Below are 16,635 nucleotides of genomic sequence, written 5' to 3' on the forward strand. Positions count from 1 at the left end.
TTTGTTCTAGCTGAGGGAGGTGGGTGGAGGGAACTACAGAATATAAACCAAAGGTATGACAGTAGGAGTCATTTACTTCATAAACATCTTTGAAGGAGTATTCTTCGCCAAAGCACCAAGAAAATAAAATACCCCTTTGAAGTTTATAGTTCTAATAAATATATGTTGATAAAGACTGATACCCTGGTAAATTACATGTATATGAGGAGCACAAAGAGTTCACCTATACTACTGGAAAATAAATCATTATCTTCTTTCAGATAGAAAATGTATTTTAAAACATAACTCAGACCAGAAAACTTCTGAGCCTTCTTCCTCAGGCAGTTTGGAGTTCTACCCTAAAACAACTTCTCACACACAATTATCCTCCACTGAGTTTGTTTATTGGAGTTTCACAAAGCAGATAAAAGGGTTAAATAGCTTTTATAGCTTAGACATGGCAATATATGTTATCAGTGAACAATTTGAAATGCAGGGTGTTGTCCTTAGAGTAGTTGTATAACTTATCCTCAATTAATCTCAGTGCACAAAGAAGAATGTTGACTTTCAACATCTAAAATGGGTAATTCTTCAGTTTTTTCAACCTCAATCTGATGAGGTCTTTGCTGCCTGTGCTCGGATGATTTCAGCCTCTGTTTCTACTTCATTCAGCAAGACATCTTGGGAGAAAGCATACATGGTGTAGGCATCTGCACATGAAAGCTCAGGAAAAAGATTACATTATGCATGTTACTAGCCCCTACTAAATAAAACTCAGTCATTTCCACCACCAATCAAGAGGCATTACACCATGACACTATCTCTGCGCTAAACTGGATGCAAAGGAAAAGTCTGGAGAAATTAAGAAAGATAATACCATTTGTCTTTCAAAATTTACCTCTCCTAGAAAAAAAAATGTCAGAAGTGCTTTAACAAAGAAACACAATGTCCACCTCATTCTGCATGAACAAATGATGGGCCCCATATTCTGGAGAAAGGACCACAAAAATGTGGTTAAATAAATGCTTACATTTCAAAACCCCTCTTATAACCTTGAACAGGCAGAAAAATATCTCGATACCTGCAAATTCTAGCTCAAAACTCTCAGCCATCTGGATCCAGGAAATAGGTTGGAATGTTGCTAGGAGCAATGCATTTTGATTCCCAATAGCTATGAACAAAAACATACAAGGAAACTTCCTGTTTCATGCAACTCACTGTGAAAAAAATCTGGCGTCTCCCAAACTTGCTAAATTTCAGTTTCAGATGGTATAGTGAATAAGTTTTGGCTTTTGAGAACCTGGACCAGGGCACTGGAAGAGTAATCGTCAGCCAGTCATTTCTTGCGTTGTTGTAACTGCAAGAATAAAACTAAGGCAAAATAGGGCAATCTTGATCCCCCCCACACCTCATAAAATCAGGGAGAGAACTAGAATAACAAACATTCCATGTCTAGTAGGTCTGCAGGGCGCAAGGTTCTGCTTGCCATACAATAGAAAACATCTGAATTTCCGCTCTCGCCCCTGATTTTAAACCTGCTTCTGTGGACTTACGGAGACTCGCAAGAACAAGAAAAGATTACTAAAGCCCAGGGACGCAAACAACGGAACTGGCCCACAACACGCTTTTCCCTTTCGGACAGCCATGACGCTCAGATTACCAAAGGATACAGATTCCTGCGGCGGCAACTCCTAGCCCGAGAGCTATGGCGTTGTTGCGAGCGTTCATCCCTCGCCGAACCATCCCCATGCCTGGCCCTGGGTTAAATCCAACGGGTGCCATCCTTTGAGCCTTGGCATTCATTGGCGGCACGCGCGAAAACTCCTCTCCTTGTTGCGGCGCCGACATCTTTCCCAGGACCTTGGCAAGAAAGTAGATATCAACTCCAAAAGACAGTGAGGCCTGCGCAGCCATTTTTAGTGAGGGCTGTGACCTACGCTTATTACGACGTCAGCCATTTTAAAAAAGAACCCGACAGTTACTGGGGCGGTTACACTTTTTTTGCCATCTTTGGTGAGGGCAAACGCTAAGTAAAAGGGGAGGAGTAACATATAAACTTTATGACACGGTATGATAGGTGAGGAATTGAAGAGTTTAACCTTAAATTAATTATGTATCTTTTTTCTGCCCTTCAAAGCGAAGGTTAAAAACTTGGAGAAGCATAGTTTTTCTTTCCTTGACTAGGTATTTAATATACTCTATGTCTACACGTTCTAATTGAGTTTAGCAATTTAATGGTACAATTCTGAACGTATTTCCTGTTGTCCCCTTAAACAAAGAGGGACTTTTTAAATAAGGTTGTTGTTAATTTTCTAAAGATAGGCTTATATGAAATATATTACTAGCCATATCGTGATCCCAAAGGTGGTTTTTCACTGGACTTTCTTGTTTTTCTTTGAAGAGGTTTTGCTTGTCAGCTCTGACTGGATGGGAATGGAAGGATTTATACTCCTTGCAGAGAGCTGGTCATTTGCATTCTTTCAGAGGATCGTTGGGCCCATTTGGAGGTTATCTATGTCCTCAGGGTCACCTGAGTAGTGCAAATGGGTGTGGAGCCTTCTTGGAACTGCAGAATGGACTATATTGTAGACAGGAGATAGATGATATTGTATCCCTCCCCCTCTGTTGAGAGAGGGCTGTTCAGTTTTGGCATAGATGGCCTCTTTGACCCCTCTTTCAAACCAGAAGTTCTCTGTCCAAAAGGTGGACTTGGCTGTTTTCAAAAGAGTGGCCTTTTGTCTTTTAAATGCAGATGGATTGCTGAATCTTGTCCTAATGGGTTTGTTCTCCTATGTTATGCAATATGTTTATGAAGTGGTTGTTTTGTTTCCCCAATGTACAGATTTGCACATGTGTAAGGTCCTGCCTTAGCTATCCTCTCAGAAAAGTATGACTCTTGCATGTAGGTAAGGACATGAGTTAGGAAGAACCCAAGCTATTGAGAGTCTCCGTCAAACTTCGCACCTGGCAGGATGCCTTGCATTTTTGCTGAGCCACGCCATTGCCTAGTCTCGGGCATTCCCCCTGGATCTCCTTGCAGGATCCCCATTATGGCTGCTGCTCCCATTTACATTTTAGCCACCACCTCCATAGCCTCTAGGGGGTGAGGGTTTCCCCTACTTTACTCTCTGATCAATGCTGATAGCCATCGCCCCCTGACATTCAGGGTAAGGCCTCTCGTGTTTTCAGGTTCTGGGATGCAGGTTCTGGAAACAATGAAGGTTTCTACAGACAGAAACACGGCTGCACCATGGGTTCACCTGTGTCCCCCATTGTAGCCAATCTCTATATGGAAGAGGTAGAAACCAAAGCCCTAAACTCCTTCACAGGAATTCCACCCACTCACTGGTATAGATATGTGGATGATACTTGGGTCAAAATGAAAACACAGGAATTGGAAGCAAACACCAAACACATCAGCTCTGTCGATAGATACATCAAATTCACAGGGGAAGGTGTTAAGAAAAATAGTCTGGCCTCCCTGGACTGTGTAATATACATTAAAGAAGACAGAAGCCTTAATATTGAAGTTTACAGAAAACCCCCACACATTGATCAATACTTACATTTTGATTTTCACCATCCAATGGAGCACAAAATGGGAGTTATCAGAACCCTACACCTCAGAGCTGAAGGTCTGCCTGCTAGCAAAGATGGGAAAGAAAAAGAACTAAAACACATCAAGGAAGCCCTCAGAATGTGTGGCTATCCCAAGTGGGCCTTCAACAAATCCCAGAAAGGACTCAGCAGGAGCTCTTTCATAACAAAGAAGAAAACAATAAACAAAACAACATTGTCATTCCATACATTGTAGGAATATCGGAAAAGCTCAAGAGGATCTTCAGCCAATACAAGTGCACACTTCAAACCCATGAATACACTAAGGCAGAAGCTTGTCCATCCCACGGTTAAATCACCCAGACACAAACTGGTATATGCAGTATAATGCAGTGAGCCATGTGCAGATCTGTACATTGGGGAAACAAAACAACCACTTCATAAACTCATGGCACAGCATAAAAGGAACCCATTAGGACAAGATTCAGCAATCCATCTGCATTTAAAAGACAAAAGGCCACTCTTGAAAACAGCCAAGTCCACATTTTGGACAGAGAGAACTACGGGTTTGAATTGAACAGCCCTCTCTCAACAAAGGGGGAGGGATCCAACATCATCTATCTCCTGTCTACAACACAGTCCATTTTGCAGTTCTAAGAAGGCTCCACACCCATTTGCGCTACTCAGGTGACCCTGAGGACACAGATAAACCTTTTTCTTTAAAAAAATGCAAATGAGCAGCTGTCTGCAAGGAATATAAATCCTTCTATTCCCCACCATCTAGGTGCATCAAACTGCCAGCCCACAGGCCAGTTGCATCATGTGGAGGCCGCGCCCACCCTAGCTCCGGCAATGTGAAAAAAGTCACGATACGTCACGACATATCATGTGACAGCGAGTTTGACAGCTGTGATCTAGTCAGAGCTGAAGAAGCTTCTTGGATGACCAGCAAAACATCTTCAAAATAAAACAAAAAAGTCCAGTTGCCTCGTGAAAAAAGCACCTTTGGGATAACTATGACCTGAATGACTGAGAATCTCCATAGACATTTAACCATATCATGGTACTGCTTCGGTACCCAGGGTGCCCTTTTCTTCTTTTTCACCCATCAATTAATCTTCAGTCATAGATGCATTTAGGAATTTTAGCAACTGGAACTTCAAAGACTAGTTTTATCTTTTCATTTCTAAATTACCTTCTTGGGCCTTTCATAAAGTTTATATTGAATTGTTTTTATTTTTGATGCTTTTATGCCACTTCAATACTGTTAAATCTAAGCAGTTTAAACAAACAGCATTAACATAAAAATATCAGTATATAAGATCTTAATATGATAGATGCCACTATAATCTGTTTTAACCATCGTTATATTTCTTATTAACAGTTGGAAGGAACTTTTGGAAGCAATCAATTATTGTTTAATAATAAATTACTATTTTTTCAGAGTATTAACAATACTGTTAGGATGGGCTTACCTGTACAGGTATCAGCCCGATACCAGTATTCAGAACCTATCTTTGGAGTAGTGACCCCTGGAATTATCCAAGATACTTTCCTTCACATGGCTATGGAGAATGAGCGGTATTTGAGTGAGCTGTGCGATGAGGCAGGCTGCTTCAAAGACACACAGATAGTAGGTAAAAATTGGCCTTAACAGGTTCTCTAAACTGAGATGAAATTCTGAAAGACATTTTAGAAGAGCTTCTAACTATGATCGTTTTCTCTTGTGTCTCTGTCAGAATTTGTTTTTCTTTTAGCTGGGAAGTGGAATCTAAGTGAATCAGCCACGTATCAAGCAATAGAGATATTTGAAAGGTATTTCTTTATTTTCTCTTTGACAGTTATTAGGAGAGAACTATTAGTTTATATGCTTACCGCAGAGTAAACAATATTCCTTTTGTGGGATTTCCCTCTAAGTATTTATTTATTTATTTTATTTGATTTGTATACCGCCCTTCTCCCCAAGGACTCAGGGCGGTGAACAGTGACATAAATATCAAAATGCACAAATACAGAAATTGAAAACAAATTAAACCCTAATGCCCAAATGCAGAAGATAAGTTACATTAAAACAATAATTAAAACAAAACCTGTCAGACCAGAGCGGATTGCTCAAACAGATAGGTTTTTAGGTCACGTCGGAAGGAGCAAAGGTCGGGAGCCATCCGGAGCTCAACTGGTAAACGGTTCCATAGGTCAGGCATGCCCACAGAGAACGCCCTCCCCCTGGGAGCCACCAGATGGCATTCTCCAAACGGCGGCACCCTTAGGAGACCCTCTCTGTGGGAGCGCACTGGGCGGAGGGAAGTTGACGCCGGTAGCAGGTGATTCCTAAGGTACTCCGGACCCATGCCATGTAGGGCTTTGAAAACCATTACCAGCACCTTGAATCTCACCCGGAGGACAACTGGGAGCCAATGCAGCTCACGGAGCAGAGGTGTAACATGGGAGTATCGGGAGACTCCCAACACAACTCTCGCAGCTGCATTCTGTACCAGTTGGAGCCTCCGAGTGGTCCTCAAGGGCAGCCCCGTGTAGAGAGCATTGCAGTAGTCTAAACGAGAGGTCACGAGCACATGAGTGACCGTACGCAGGGCATCCCGGTCTAGATAGGGCCGCAATTGGCGCACCAGGCGAACCTGGGCAAAGGCTCCCCTAGTCACAGCTATTATGTGGTCTTCCAAAGAAAGCTGTGAATCTAGGAGGACTCCCAAGTTGCGAGCCCTATCTACGGGGGGTAATAACTCACCCACCATAGAAAGAGATGGAATGTTCTGAATATCCCGAGATGCCGGTACGCACAACCACTCAGTCTTGTCAGGGTTGAGTTGAAGCCTGTTCCTCCCCATCCAGACCCGAACTGCTTCCAGGCAACAGGACATCACATCGAGGGCATCACTGAGGTGGTTTGGGGTCGAAATAAAAAGCTGGGTATCATCAGCATACTGATGATACCCAACTCCAAAACCACGAATGATCTCACCCAGCGGTTTCATGTAGATGTTGAACAGGAGAGGCAAGAGGACCGACCCCTGAGGAACTCCACAAGTGAGAGGCCTCGAGCTCGACCTCTGCCCCCCCTGCCAATACCGACTGCGAACGTCCCATGAGATAGGAGAACCACTGAAGAACCGTGCCTCCCACTCCCAATCCCCTGAGACGCTTAAGGTTAAGGTTTTATTTCCTGTAACTTATACTTTTATTGCTTTGTTGATGTAGTTAGAACAGCCAAGTCAAAGCATTAACCTATAAATAAAAAAAACTAAAATGCATTACAGAAACCTGGTTGGGCTCAGAGGGAGGGGTCCCTCTGATCGAGTTATGCCCCCCAGGTTTCCGTGTGCTACACCAGCCACGGGCTCAGGGTAGGGGCGGCGGGGTGGCGGTGGTTATCAGGGAGACTTTATGCCTGCGGGAGACCACCATTGTCCAGATTGGCAGGAGTGAGTCCCTCCTCCTGAGATGTGGTTCTCGGGTTCAGATGAGCTTGTTGCTTACATACCTGGTGCCCAGCTGTGTGGCAACAGCTCTGCCCGAGCTGCTCGACACCCTCTCAGGGTTGGCGGTGGAGTTCCCCAAGCTCATAGTGCTGGGTGACTTCAACCTGCCTTCACTGGGAGGGTCATCGGAGCTAGCCCGGGAGTTCATGGCTTCCATGACAGCCATGGACCTGACCCAGGTAATTCAAGGCCCGACTCATGTGGGGGGACACACTCTCGACCTGGTGTTCCTGTCTGGACAGTGGTTGGATGATTTGGGAAGGGGTTTACCGGTTGTTACCCCCCTGTCATGGTCCGACCATCATCTCCTGTGGCTGGTCTTCCGTTATGCACCCCCCGCTGCTGGGCGGCGGAACCAACTAGATGGTTCCGCCCCAGGTGCCTAATGGACCCTGAACGGTTCCAGATGGCGCTTGGGTCTATACCCATCGCCCTCACTCACAGCCCAGTTGATGCCTTGGTTGATGCCTGGGAAAAGGTGGCCACTGAGGCACTCAACTGTGTTGTACCCTTGTGACCTCTGACCCGGCGCAGATCCCGTTGGGTTCCATGGTTTTCTGCGGAGCTCCGGGAGATGAAGCGTCGGAGACGGTCTAGAGAGCGGTTGGAGGTCCAGCCGTTCCAAATCTGACCGATTGCAGCTAAGAACCTTTATAAGGTCTTATCTTGCTGTGATGAGGAAGGCGAGGGCTAATTACTTCGCCGCCCTCATCGTGTCCGCAGATAATCGCCTGGCCGCCCTGTTTAGGGTGACTCGCTCCCTTCTTAACCAGGAGGTGAGGGAGGATCCTTTACAGGGACGGGCCGAGGAGTTTAGTCATCATCTGACGGACAAAATCGCTCAGATCTGGGCCGGCTTGGACTCTGACTGGGCGGAGTCTGACGTGGAGGAATCGGACGGTCTTGAGCATGTCATCTGGACTGAGTTTGATCCTGTTTCCCCTGATGATGTGGACAGGATCATGGGGAGGCTGAGCTCCACCACCTGTTTGTTGGATCCGTGCCCCTCCTGGCTGGTTTATGCGGCTCGGGAGGGGACACGAGGCTGGTTCCAGGTAGTAATAACAGCTTCTTTGAAGGAGGGTGTCTTCCCTGCCGCCTTGAAGGAGGTGGTGGTGAGACCCCTCCTCAAAAAGCCTGCCCTGGACCCGGCTGTTTTAAATAACTATCATCCAGTCTCCAACCTTCGCTTTTTGGCGAAGGTTGTTGAGAGCGTGGTGGCGCGTCAGCTTCCTCTGTTCCTGGAGGAAACTGATTATCTGGACCCGTACCAATCGGGTTTCAGGCCCGGGCACAGCACGGAGATGGCATTGGTCGCGCTGGTGAATGATCTCTGGCGGGCTCGGGACAGGGGTTGCTCCTCTGTCCTAGACCTATTAAATCTCTCAGCGGCTTTCGATACCATCGACCATGGTATCCTACTGCGGCTCAGGGGGCTGGGAGTGGGAGGCACCGTTTTACGGTGGTTCTCCTCCTATCTCCTGGGCCACTCGCAGTCGGTGTTGACGGGAGGGCAGAGATCCACCCCGAGGCCTCTCATTTGTGGAGTCCCTCAGGGGTTGGTTCTCTCGCCCCTCCTGTTCAACATCTACATGAAGCCGCTGGGTGAGGTCATTCGTGGTTTCAGGGTGAGGTATCATCAGTACGCTGATGATACCCAACTTTTTTTCTCCACCCCGAACCAACCCAGCGATGCCCTCGCCATGATGTCCCGTTGCCTGGAGGCGGTCCAGGTCTGGATGGGGAGAAACAGGCTTCATCTCAATCCTGCCAAGACTGAGTGGCTGTGCATATCGGCATCTCGGGTTAACCAAACTATTCCATCTTTAACGATGGGGGGTGAGGTGTTACCCCCCCATTGATAGGGCTCGCAACTTGGGCGTCCTCCTGGACTCACGGCTCAATTTTGAAGACCATATAGTAGCCGTGACCAGGGGGGCTTTTTCCCAGGTTCGCCTGGTGCACCAGTTGCGACCCTATCTGGACCGAGATGCCCTACGCACAGTCACTCATGCGTTCGTGACCTCCTGTTTAGACTACTGCAACGCTCTCTACATGGGGCTGCCCTTGAGGACCACTCGGAGGCTTCAACTGGTGCAGAATGCGGCCGCGCGAGTTGTGATGGGGGTTTCCCGATACTCCCATGTAACACCTCTACTCTGCGAGCTGCATTGGCTTCCGGTTGCCCTCTGGGTGAGATTCAAGGTGCTGGTGATGACCTATAAAGCCCTGAATGGCATGGGTCTGGGTTATTTGAGGGAACACCTGCTGTCAGCATCAAGTTCCCTTCGTCCAGTGCGCTCACACAGGGAGGGTCTTCTCAGGGTGCCGCCGGTAAAAGATTGCCGGCGGATAACACCCAGGGGGAGGGCCTTCTCAGTGGGTGCGCCTGCCCTCTGGAACCAGCTGCCCGTGGAGCTCAGGACTGCCCCTGACCTTCGTTCATTCCGCCGGGACCTGAAGACCTGCCTCTTTGAGCTCTCCAGCCCAGGCTGAGAATTTTTAACTGGGGTTTTTATTTTTAGGGATAATTTAATCTTTTTTTAATTGTCTTTTAACTTTTGTATTTTGTATTGGTTTGATTTTAAAATACCCTGTAAACCGCCCTGAGTCCTTCGGGAAAGGGCGGTATATAAATTTAATAAAATAAATAAATAAAATAAAATATATACTCTTCCTTTTTAAAATCACAAAGGATTGTTTGAGGGGAATACCTTAGCTACAGTTACAAGTCCAAAGGTCTTTAATGATAGACCGGCTTTCAGTAGCAAAGTCCCAAAGTCAGTCAGAGGCAGAATTTGTGGACATCACGAAAAATACATTCAGTCCTCAAATACAATCTCAGATACAGTTTACATTACAAGAGTTTTCATTCCTTGTATACTTCTTTCCCAGCTCTTTTTTTTAATAAAACTTTGCCTGAGAATAAGTCTGGAGTATTTAAACAACATTTTGTGCCATTTTAGTTATCTCAGTTAATATCCAATTGTGAACATATTGCACCATGAGAAAACTCAGGAAAGACCTAATAGACAGTTTGACTCTTGAGGGGCTGGTGAAGGTCCTAAAGCTTATTCTACCTGTTTCGTACATTGTTTCATGATCTTTGGAATAGTTTCTGCTCCGTAAAATCAGTGTGGTTACATGGTTTTGATATTTGTTTTTGTAAACTGTAAAGCAAATTTCAAGTACGTACCTGTTCTTTTCTCTAGATATGTTATTTATGTTTTTGTATTTTTAGATATATGCTTAAATTTTTAGAAGAGTTCTCTAATTTGACTCCAGGAAAGGAAGAAGACAGCGGTTGGGCCTCAATGAAAGTACAAATGGAGGGCACATATATGCTGCGTTTAGTCTCTTGCATTCAACTTGCCAGCAAGCTTTGCTTTCATTACAAAGTAAGGAGATTCAAGATTTGCCTTGAATAATCTGGCTTGCATTGCTGAGACCTGGTTGGGCCCAGAGGGAGGTGTCCCTCTGACTGAACTTTGCCCACCAGGTTTCCGTGTGCTTCACCAGCCTCGGGCTCAGGGAAGGGGTGGGGGTGTTGCGGTGGTTGTAAGGGAGACCTTGTGTCCGCGGGAGGCTACCATTACTCAGATATTCGGGTGTGAGTCGCTCCTCCTGAGATTTGGCCCTGGGGCTCAGTTGAGCTTGTTGCTGGCGTATCTTTCGCCTACCTGTGTAGCAGCAGCCCTGCCCAAGCTCCTTGACACCCTCTCTAGGTTGGCGGTTGAGTTCCCCAGACCTATGGTTCTGGGGGACTTCAACCTGCCGTCCCTGGGAGGTTCGTCGGGGTTGGCTTGGGAGTTTATGGCCTCCATGACGGCCATGGACCTGACCCAGGTAATTCAGGGCCCGACTCATGGGGGGGGTCACACACTCGATCTTATTTTTCTATCTGGACGGTGGCTTGATGATCTGGGAGGGGGATCTCCAGCTATTACACCCCTGTCATGGACCGATCATTACCTCCTGCGGCTGGCCTTCCGCTTCGCCCTCCCCTGTTGCGGGGTTACGGAACCGACCAGGTGGTTCCATCCCAGGCGCCTAATGGACCCTGAATGGTTCCAGGAGGTGCTTGGATCTGTGCCTGCCACCTTCGCTCACAGCCCGGTCTATGCCTTAGTGGAAGCCTGGGAAAGGGCGGCCACGGAGGCACTCGACCGCATTGTTCCCATGCGGCCCCTGACCCGGCGCAGATCCCGGCGGGCACCATGGTTTTCTGTGGAGCTCCAGGAGATGAAGCGTCGGAGACGGAGCCTAGAGAGCTGTTGGAGGTCCAGCCGGTCTGAGTCTGATCGATTGCGATTAAGAACCTTCACGAGGTCTTATCTCGCAGCGATGGAGGCAGCGAAGTCTAATTACTTCGCTGCCCTCATCGCGTCCGCATATAATTGCCCGGCTGCCCTATTTGAGGTGACTCTCTCCCTCCTGAATCAGGAGGTGAGGGAGGAGCCCCTGCAGGGTCATGCCGAGGAATTCAGTCAATATCTGGCGGATAAAATCGCTCAGATTCGGGCCGGCTTGGACTCCGACTGGGCAGAGTCTGACTATGGGGAATCGAGCGGTCTTGGGAATATTACTTGGGAAGAATTCGATCCTGTGACTCCGGAAGAAGTGGACAGGATCATGGGGAAGCTGAGTTCCACCACTTGTTTATTGGACCCGTGCCCCTCCTAGCTGGTTTTTGCAGCTCGGGAGGGGACACGAGGCTGGTTCCAGGTAGTAATAACTGCTTCTTTGAAGGAGGGTGTCTTCCCCGCTGCCTTGAAGGAGGTGGTGGTGAGACCCCTCCTCAAAAAGCCTGCCCTGGACCCGACTGTTTTAAATAACTATCGTCCAGTCTCCAACCTTCGTTTTTTGGCGAAGGTTGTTGAGAGCGTGGTGGCGCGTCAGCTTCCTCTGTTCCTGGAGGAAACTGATTATCTGGACCCATACCAATCGGGTTTCAGGCCTGGGCACAGCACGGAGACGGCATTGGTCGCGCTGGTGAATGATCTCTGGCGGGCTCGGGACAGGGGTTGCTCCTCTGTCCTAGTCCTATTAGACCTCTCAGCGGCTTTTGATACCATCGACCATGGTATTCTACTGCGGCGCCTCAGGGGGTTGGGAGTGGGTGGCACTGTTTTACAGTGGTTCTCCTACCTCCTGGGTCGTTCGCAGTCGCTGTTGGCAGGGGGACAGAGGTCGGCCTCGAGGCCTCTCGTTTGTGGAGTTCCTCAGGGGTCGGTTCTCTCGCCCCTCCTGTTCAACATCTACATGAAGCCGCTGGGTGAGGTCATTTGTGGTTTTGGGGTGGGGTATCATCAGTATGCTGATGATACCCAGCTTTTTATTTCCACCCCAGATCAACCCAGTGATGTCCTCTCCGTGATGTCCCATTGCCTGGAGGCGGTGAGGGTCTGGATGGGGAGAAACAGACTTCGTCTAAATCCCGACAAGACCGAGTGGCTGTGCATACTGGCATCTTGGGTTGTCCATTCTATTCCATCTTTATAGGGGGTGAGGTGTTACCCCCCGTAGATAGGGCTTGCAACTTGGGTGTCCTCGATTCACAGCTCAGTTTTGAAGATCATATAGGAGCTGTGACCAGGGGGGCTTTTGCCCAGGTTCGCCTGGTGCGCCAGTTGCGGCCCTACTTGGACCGAGATGCCCTACGCACAGTCACTCATGAGCTCGTGACCTCCTGTTTAGACTACTGCAACACTCTCTACATGGGGCTGCCCTTGAATACCACTCGGAGGCTCCAGCTGGTGCAGAATGAGGCCGCGCGAGTTGTGATGGGGGTCTCCCGATACTCCCATGTAACACCTCTGCTCCGCGAGCTGCATTGGCTTCCAGTTGTCTTCTGGGTGAGATTCAAGGTGCTGGTGATGACCTATAAAGCCCTAAATGGCATGGGTCCGGGTTATTTACGGGAGTATCTTTTGCCGGCGTTAACTTCCCATCGTCCTGTGTGCTCCCACAGAGAGGGCCTCCTCAGGGTGCCGTCGGTCAGGGAATGTCGACTGGTGGCCCCCAGGGGGAGAGCATTCTCTGTGGGCGCGCCTGCCCTCTGGAATCAGCTCCCTGTTGAGCTCCGGATGGCTCCCGACCTTCGCTCTTTCCGCCGCAACCTGAAGACTTGGCTATTTGAACTTGCCGGCCTGGACTGAGGGACTGGGATTTTAGATTTAAAATTTTAAATTTTAGAATGTGTTTTATTGTTCAGGGCTACTTGTTTAATTTATTTTAATTTTTATATATTATGTGTTGTATATAGTGTTTTAATTGCCCTGTACACTGCCCCGAGTCCTTCGGGAGAGGGGCAGTATACAAATCCAAATAATAAATAAATAAATAATAAATAATAAATAATACAGTATTATATAACTTTCGTTCTTTTTTCTTTTGTTTCTGAGCCATCTTGTGGACTTTCTCAATGAGAGAAAAAGAAGAGTTAAGTGCACATGTGCATTTGGGAAAAATATAATTGTTTCTTGCTAGACAATCTGATCAGAAGATGAAAATAGATGTTATAAATTGCTAAGCAATTTATTCATAAATAGCTTGGGTTAGTAGTGAATGAGATATATGAAATACTGTATATAGAGTTGGCTTTCACAGTGATGAACTATCAACTATGAGGGTGATGGGGTGGTTAAGAAATTTGATATATAAATAAATATAAACCATTAGCAGTGTAAACAAAAATGTCAATTAATTGGGCAGCTTATTAGTATCATTATGATTCATGTTGGTTTAAAAATATACAACCCAACCCATTCCAACAAAACATAGTACGCTATGGTGAAGCAAAACTGACATTTTGGATGTAATGTTCTTATTTCTTTTACACAGATTGTTAATAACAAAATGGTTCTGAAGTTTCTGAAATCTTTGGGTTTCTCATATACTACAGAAGAATTATTAGAATCAGAACTAGCTATTTTGGAAGCTCTGCATTTTCAAGTCAATGTTCCAGTTCCGCTTGCCTATGTTGAAGTTCTCCTAGAAGTTTTAGGTAAACCCAGGAAACAATGTAGTCTATGAAACAGCTTTGCCCTGCTAGTAAAAAATATTGATAATGATGCTGATTTATCTATCCCTCTTAGTTGAGCAGCCACATTTAAATTGCTAATCTTTTTATTGCTTAGGTTCTACAGTAGGTGGCAGCAGGTAGTCAACTTTTGCTATTAAAAAAAATCTTTTAAGTCACATCCTAGAGAAGTAGGATAAACTGACAATTTACAGAACATCTCAGGGGAAGGCAGTGGCCACACATTTTCTTCTTGTTACCAATGATCAACATGTCCTTGTTGTTCTTAGGAATACTATTATTTCTTTGTCTTTTTGTTTTGTTTTTTTGCTCTTGGTGGTTAGAAAGCAAAATGTTTTAATAAAATGCTGTGGATCAGTGATCATTCTCAACCTTCATCACAGGCATCACAGATATAATGACGTTTTGTGGGTTCTTATAATTTGAGAAACAATTTGGTGTAGTGGTTAAGGCACAAGGCTAGAAAGCAGGAAATGGTGAGTTCTAGACCTGCCTTGGATATGGAGCTATCTAAATGACAAGTATTGAAACAGGCAGAATCAAGAGGCGGGGGGAACCAAATGTATCGATAGCTCAGATACTAAGATCAAGGAGACAGATTCTTACACCTTATAGAAACTCACTCTCTTCCCTGCAACATTTAATTCTTGGGTTTCCCCCCATACTAGGATACAATGGCTATTTACATCTGACAAAAGAGCTGCATGAAGTGTGCAAACATTTATTGAGTTTATCATATTTATTGCGGAACAATATTTATGATACCTTGCTGAAGTCTTCAATAGAAAACTCCTCACCAAGTGAACTTCAACTGTAAGTTCTGGAAAGAAGCAAGCTAACAATAAATGTGTGCTGTAAAGGAAAATCAAAACTTGGAAGTTGTGTATATAGCACAAATGGAGAAAGAACTTTATATATCAAGAAAATCTGGATTAGATTTCCACTAGCAGATTTTAACAGAGATATGTTTGTAAACAGTGCTGTCCTGATAAAATCTAGCTTCATTTATGTGAACACCTTTCTGATTTTTCTTTGGATCATATTAATCTTTCCATCTGCAGAATGTTTAAATATGGGCAATTCTCAACTTAAGGAAATCCTTTACTTGGGATAGTTTTGAACTTTAAATATACCTAAGTATTCCCTATGATAAATTATTGCATATGACCTGGAGGAGTTACTGGAAGGATATACGGTAATTACTTTGTTTTAGAGACCACTGGGATGAGCTATTGTAGACTAAAGTAAAAGAATTGAAAAATGGCTTAAAAGGTCATTAAACTGAATAAATATTTCCGCAGAAAAGCTTCTCTCCACGGAACCGTCCCTAGTGCCCCCAAAGTTGGGGACCCCTGCATTAAAGTTAACTTTTAACTTTCATTTTGGATCCTTTCACTTGCCTTTTAACATTTCAAATAACCTTTTAGAATCTGGGGTCATTTTTTGTAATTACAGAAATGTTTCACTGATTTATCAAATTTGCATATTTTCTTAAGAAATCCTTTTATTCCCAAATGTTACATTTCCAACACACTAGCACAATACACTGAAATTGGAAAAAATACAATTTTTTCTCATGCTGGTAGGATTGCTGGCATTTTGCTATTATTTAATTATACACAGCACTGAATTTTGTTAATGTTTATTTTTTGGGAAATAAAAACATTAAATTCACCTCTTCATTGTTATCTGCCAGCAAAATACAGCATGATTCAGTACTGTTGCCTAATATATTCAATCTAATAGGAGAAATGTAGAGAAAAATATCTGTTTTATTGTATTGATGGTCAGTCTTAATGCAGCAACCCTCATCTCAGAATATGTTGTTTTGTTGAAAAATAGCTCCTTCTTTTGGTGTGTAAGCAATATCTATTTACCAAAGAGTGGGCCCCACTGAATACAATGGGCTTGTGAGAAATGTGCTGTTTTAGTTTAATGTTATAACCATTTTAGCCATCATAAGCAGAGGTCTTCAAAACATACCTTTTAATTAAAAAGGGGGTGAATGTAATAAGAGAAATGCTTTAAAAATAATCAACTGTTTAATCATATTGCTTTGATATATCTAAATAACTTTGTACAGCATTATTACTATTGCTGGAATAAATCGTTTTGTCATTGTAATTTCACAGAGCCAAATTTGTTTCTGTAAAGGAAGACCTCATGCTACTAGCTGTAGGAGTAATTGGTGCAAGTTCTTTCCTGCTAAAGCATGAAGACTGGAATCAGGTACATATAGCTTATCTTTTAGTCCATTCATGTATTAAATCAAGAGATTTTTTTCTCTCCTAAATTTGGCTTGCTACCCATAGGAACCCTAGGGCTATAGGATATAGCTTATCAATCTAAAACTTTTTTTTCTTTCTTTTGAAAGGTTGTGGACTACCTCAATAGCACCACAGGCATCAGTCTTCAGAGCATTGCTGAGGCAGTCTATGCTATTCTGAAGCATAGTATAGGTAGTACAGTGGATAGTTGTTAGAAATCCTTTGTTCTTCTGAAGCTGAAGACCCTGCTTATCAAGAAATGTACTATACAGTGTCTGACATAGGCATA

At 45.0% G+C, this 16,635-nt stretch overlaps 1 protein-coding gene and 1 long non-coding RNA gene across 2 annotated transcripts; one reads left to right on the forward strand and one right to left on the reverse strand.

Moving 5' to 3' along the window:
- Positions 1-361: 361 nt before the first annotated feature.
- On the reverse strand, positions 362-1,930 carry LOC308677247. Its single transcript, XR_014028437.1, has 2 exons — positions 1,650-1,930; positions 362-689 (listed from the first exon to the last, which is right to left on the reverse strand). It is a non-coding gene; the product is annotated as an uncharacterized lncRNA (long non-coding RNA).
- Positions 1,931-5,002: 3,072 nt separating this feature from the next.
- CNTD1 (cyclin N-terminal domain containing 1) lies at positions 5,003-16,593 on the forward strand (the record flags this gene model as incomplete). Its single annotated transcript, XM_081344036.1, has 7 exons — positions 5,003-5,174; positions 5,277-5,352; positions 10,279-10,435; positions 13,881-14,043; positions 14,748-14,892; positions 16,212-16,308; positions 16,454-16,593. 7 exons carry the CDS (start codon positions 5,003-5,005, stop codon positions 16,559-16,561), a joined length of 918 nt encoding a protein of 305 aa, XP_081200162.1. The 3' UTR covers positions 16,562-16,593.
- Positions 16,594-16,635: the final 42 nt, after the last annotated feature.

Source organism: Vipera berus, assembly GCF_964194415.1.
Source record: "Vipera berus genome assembly, chromosome: Z".
Taxonomy (NCBI): Eukaryota; Metazoa; Chordata; class Lepidosauria; order Squamata; family Viperidae; genus Vipera; species Vipera berus.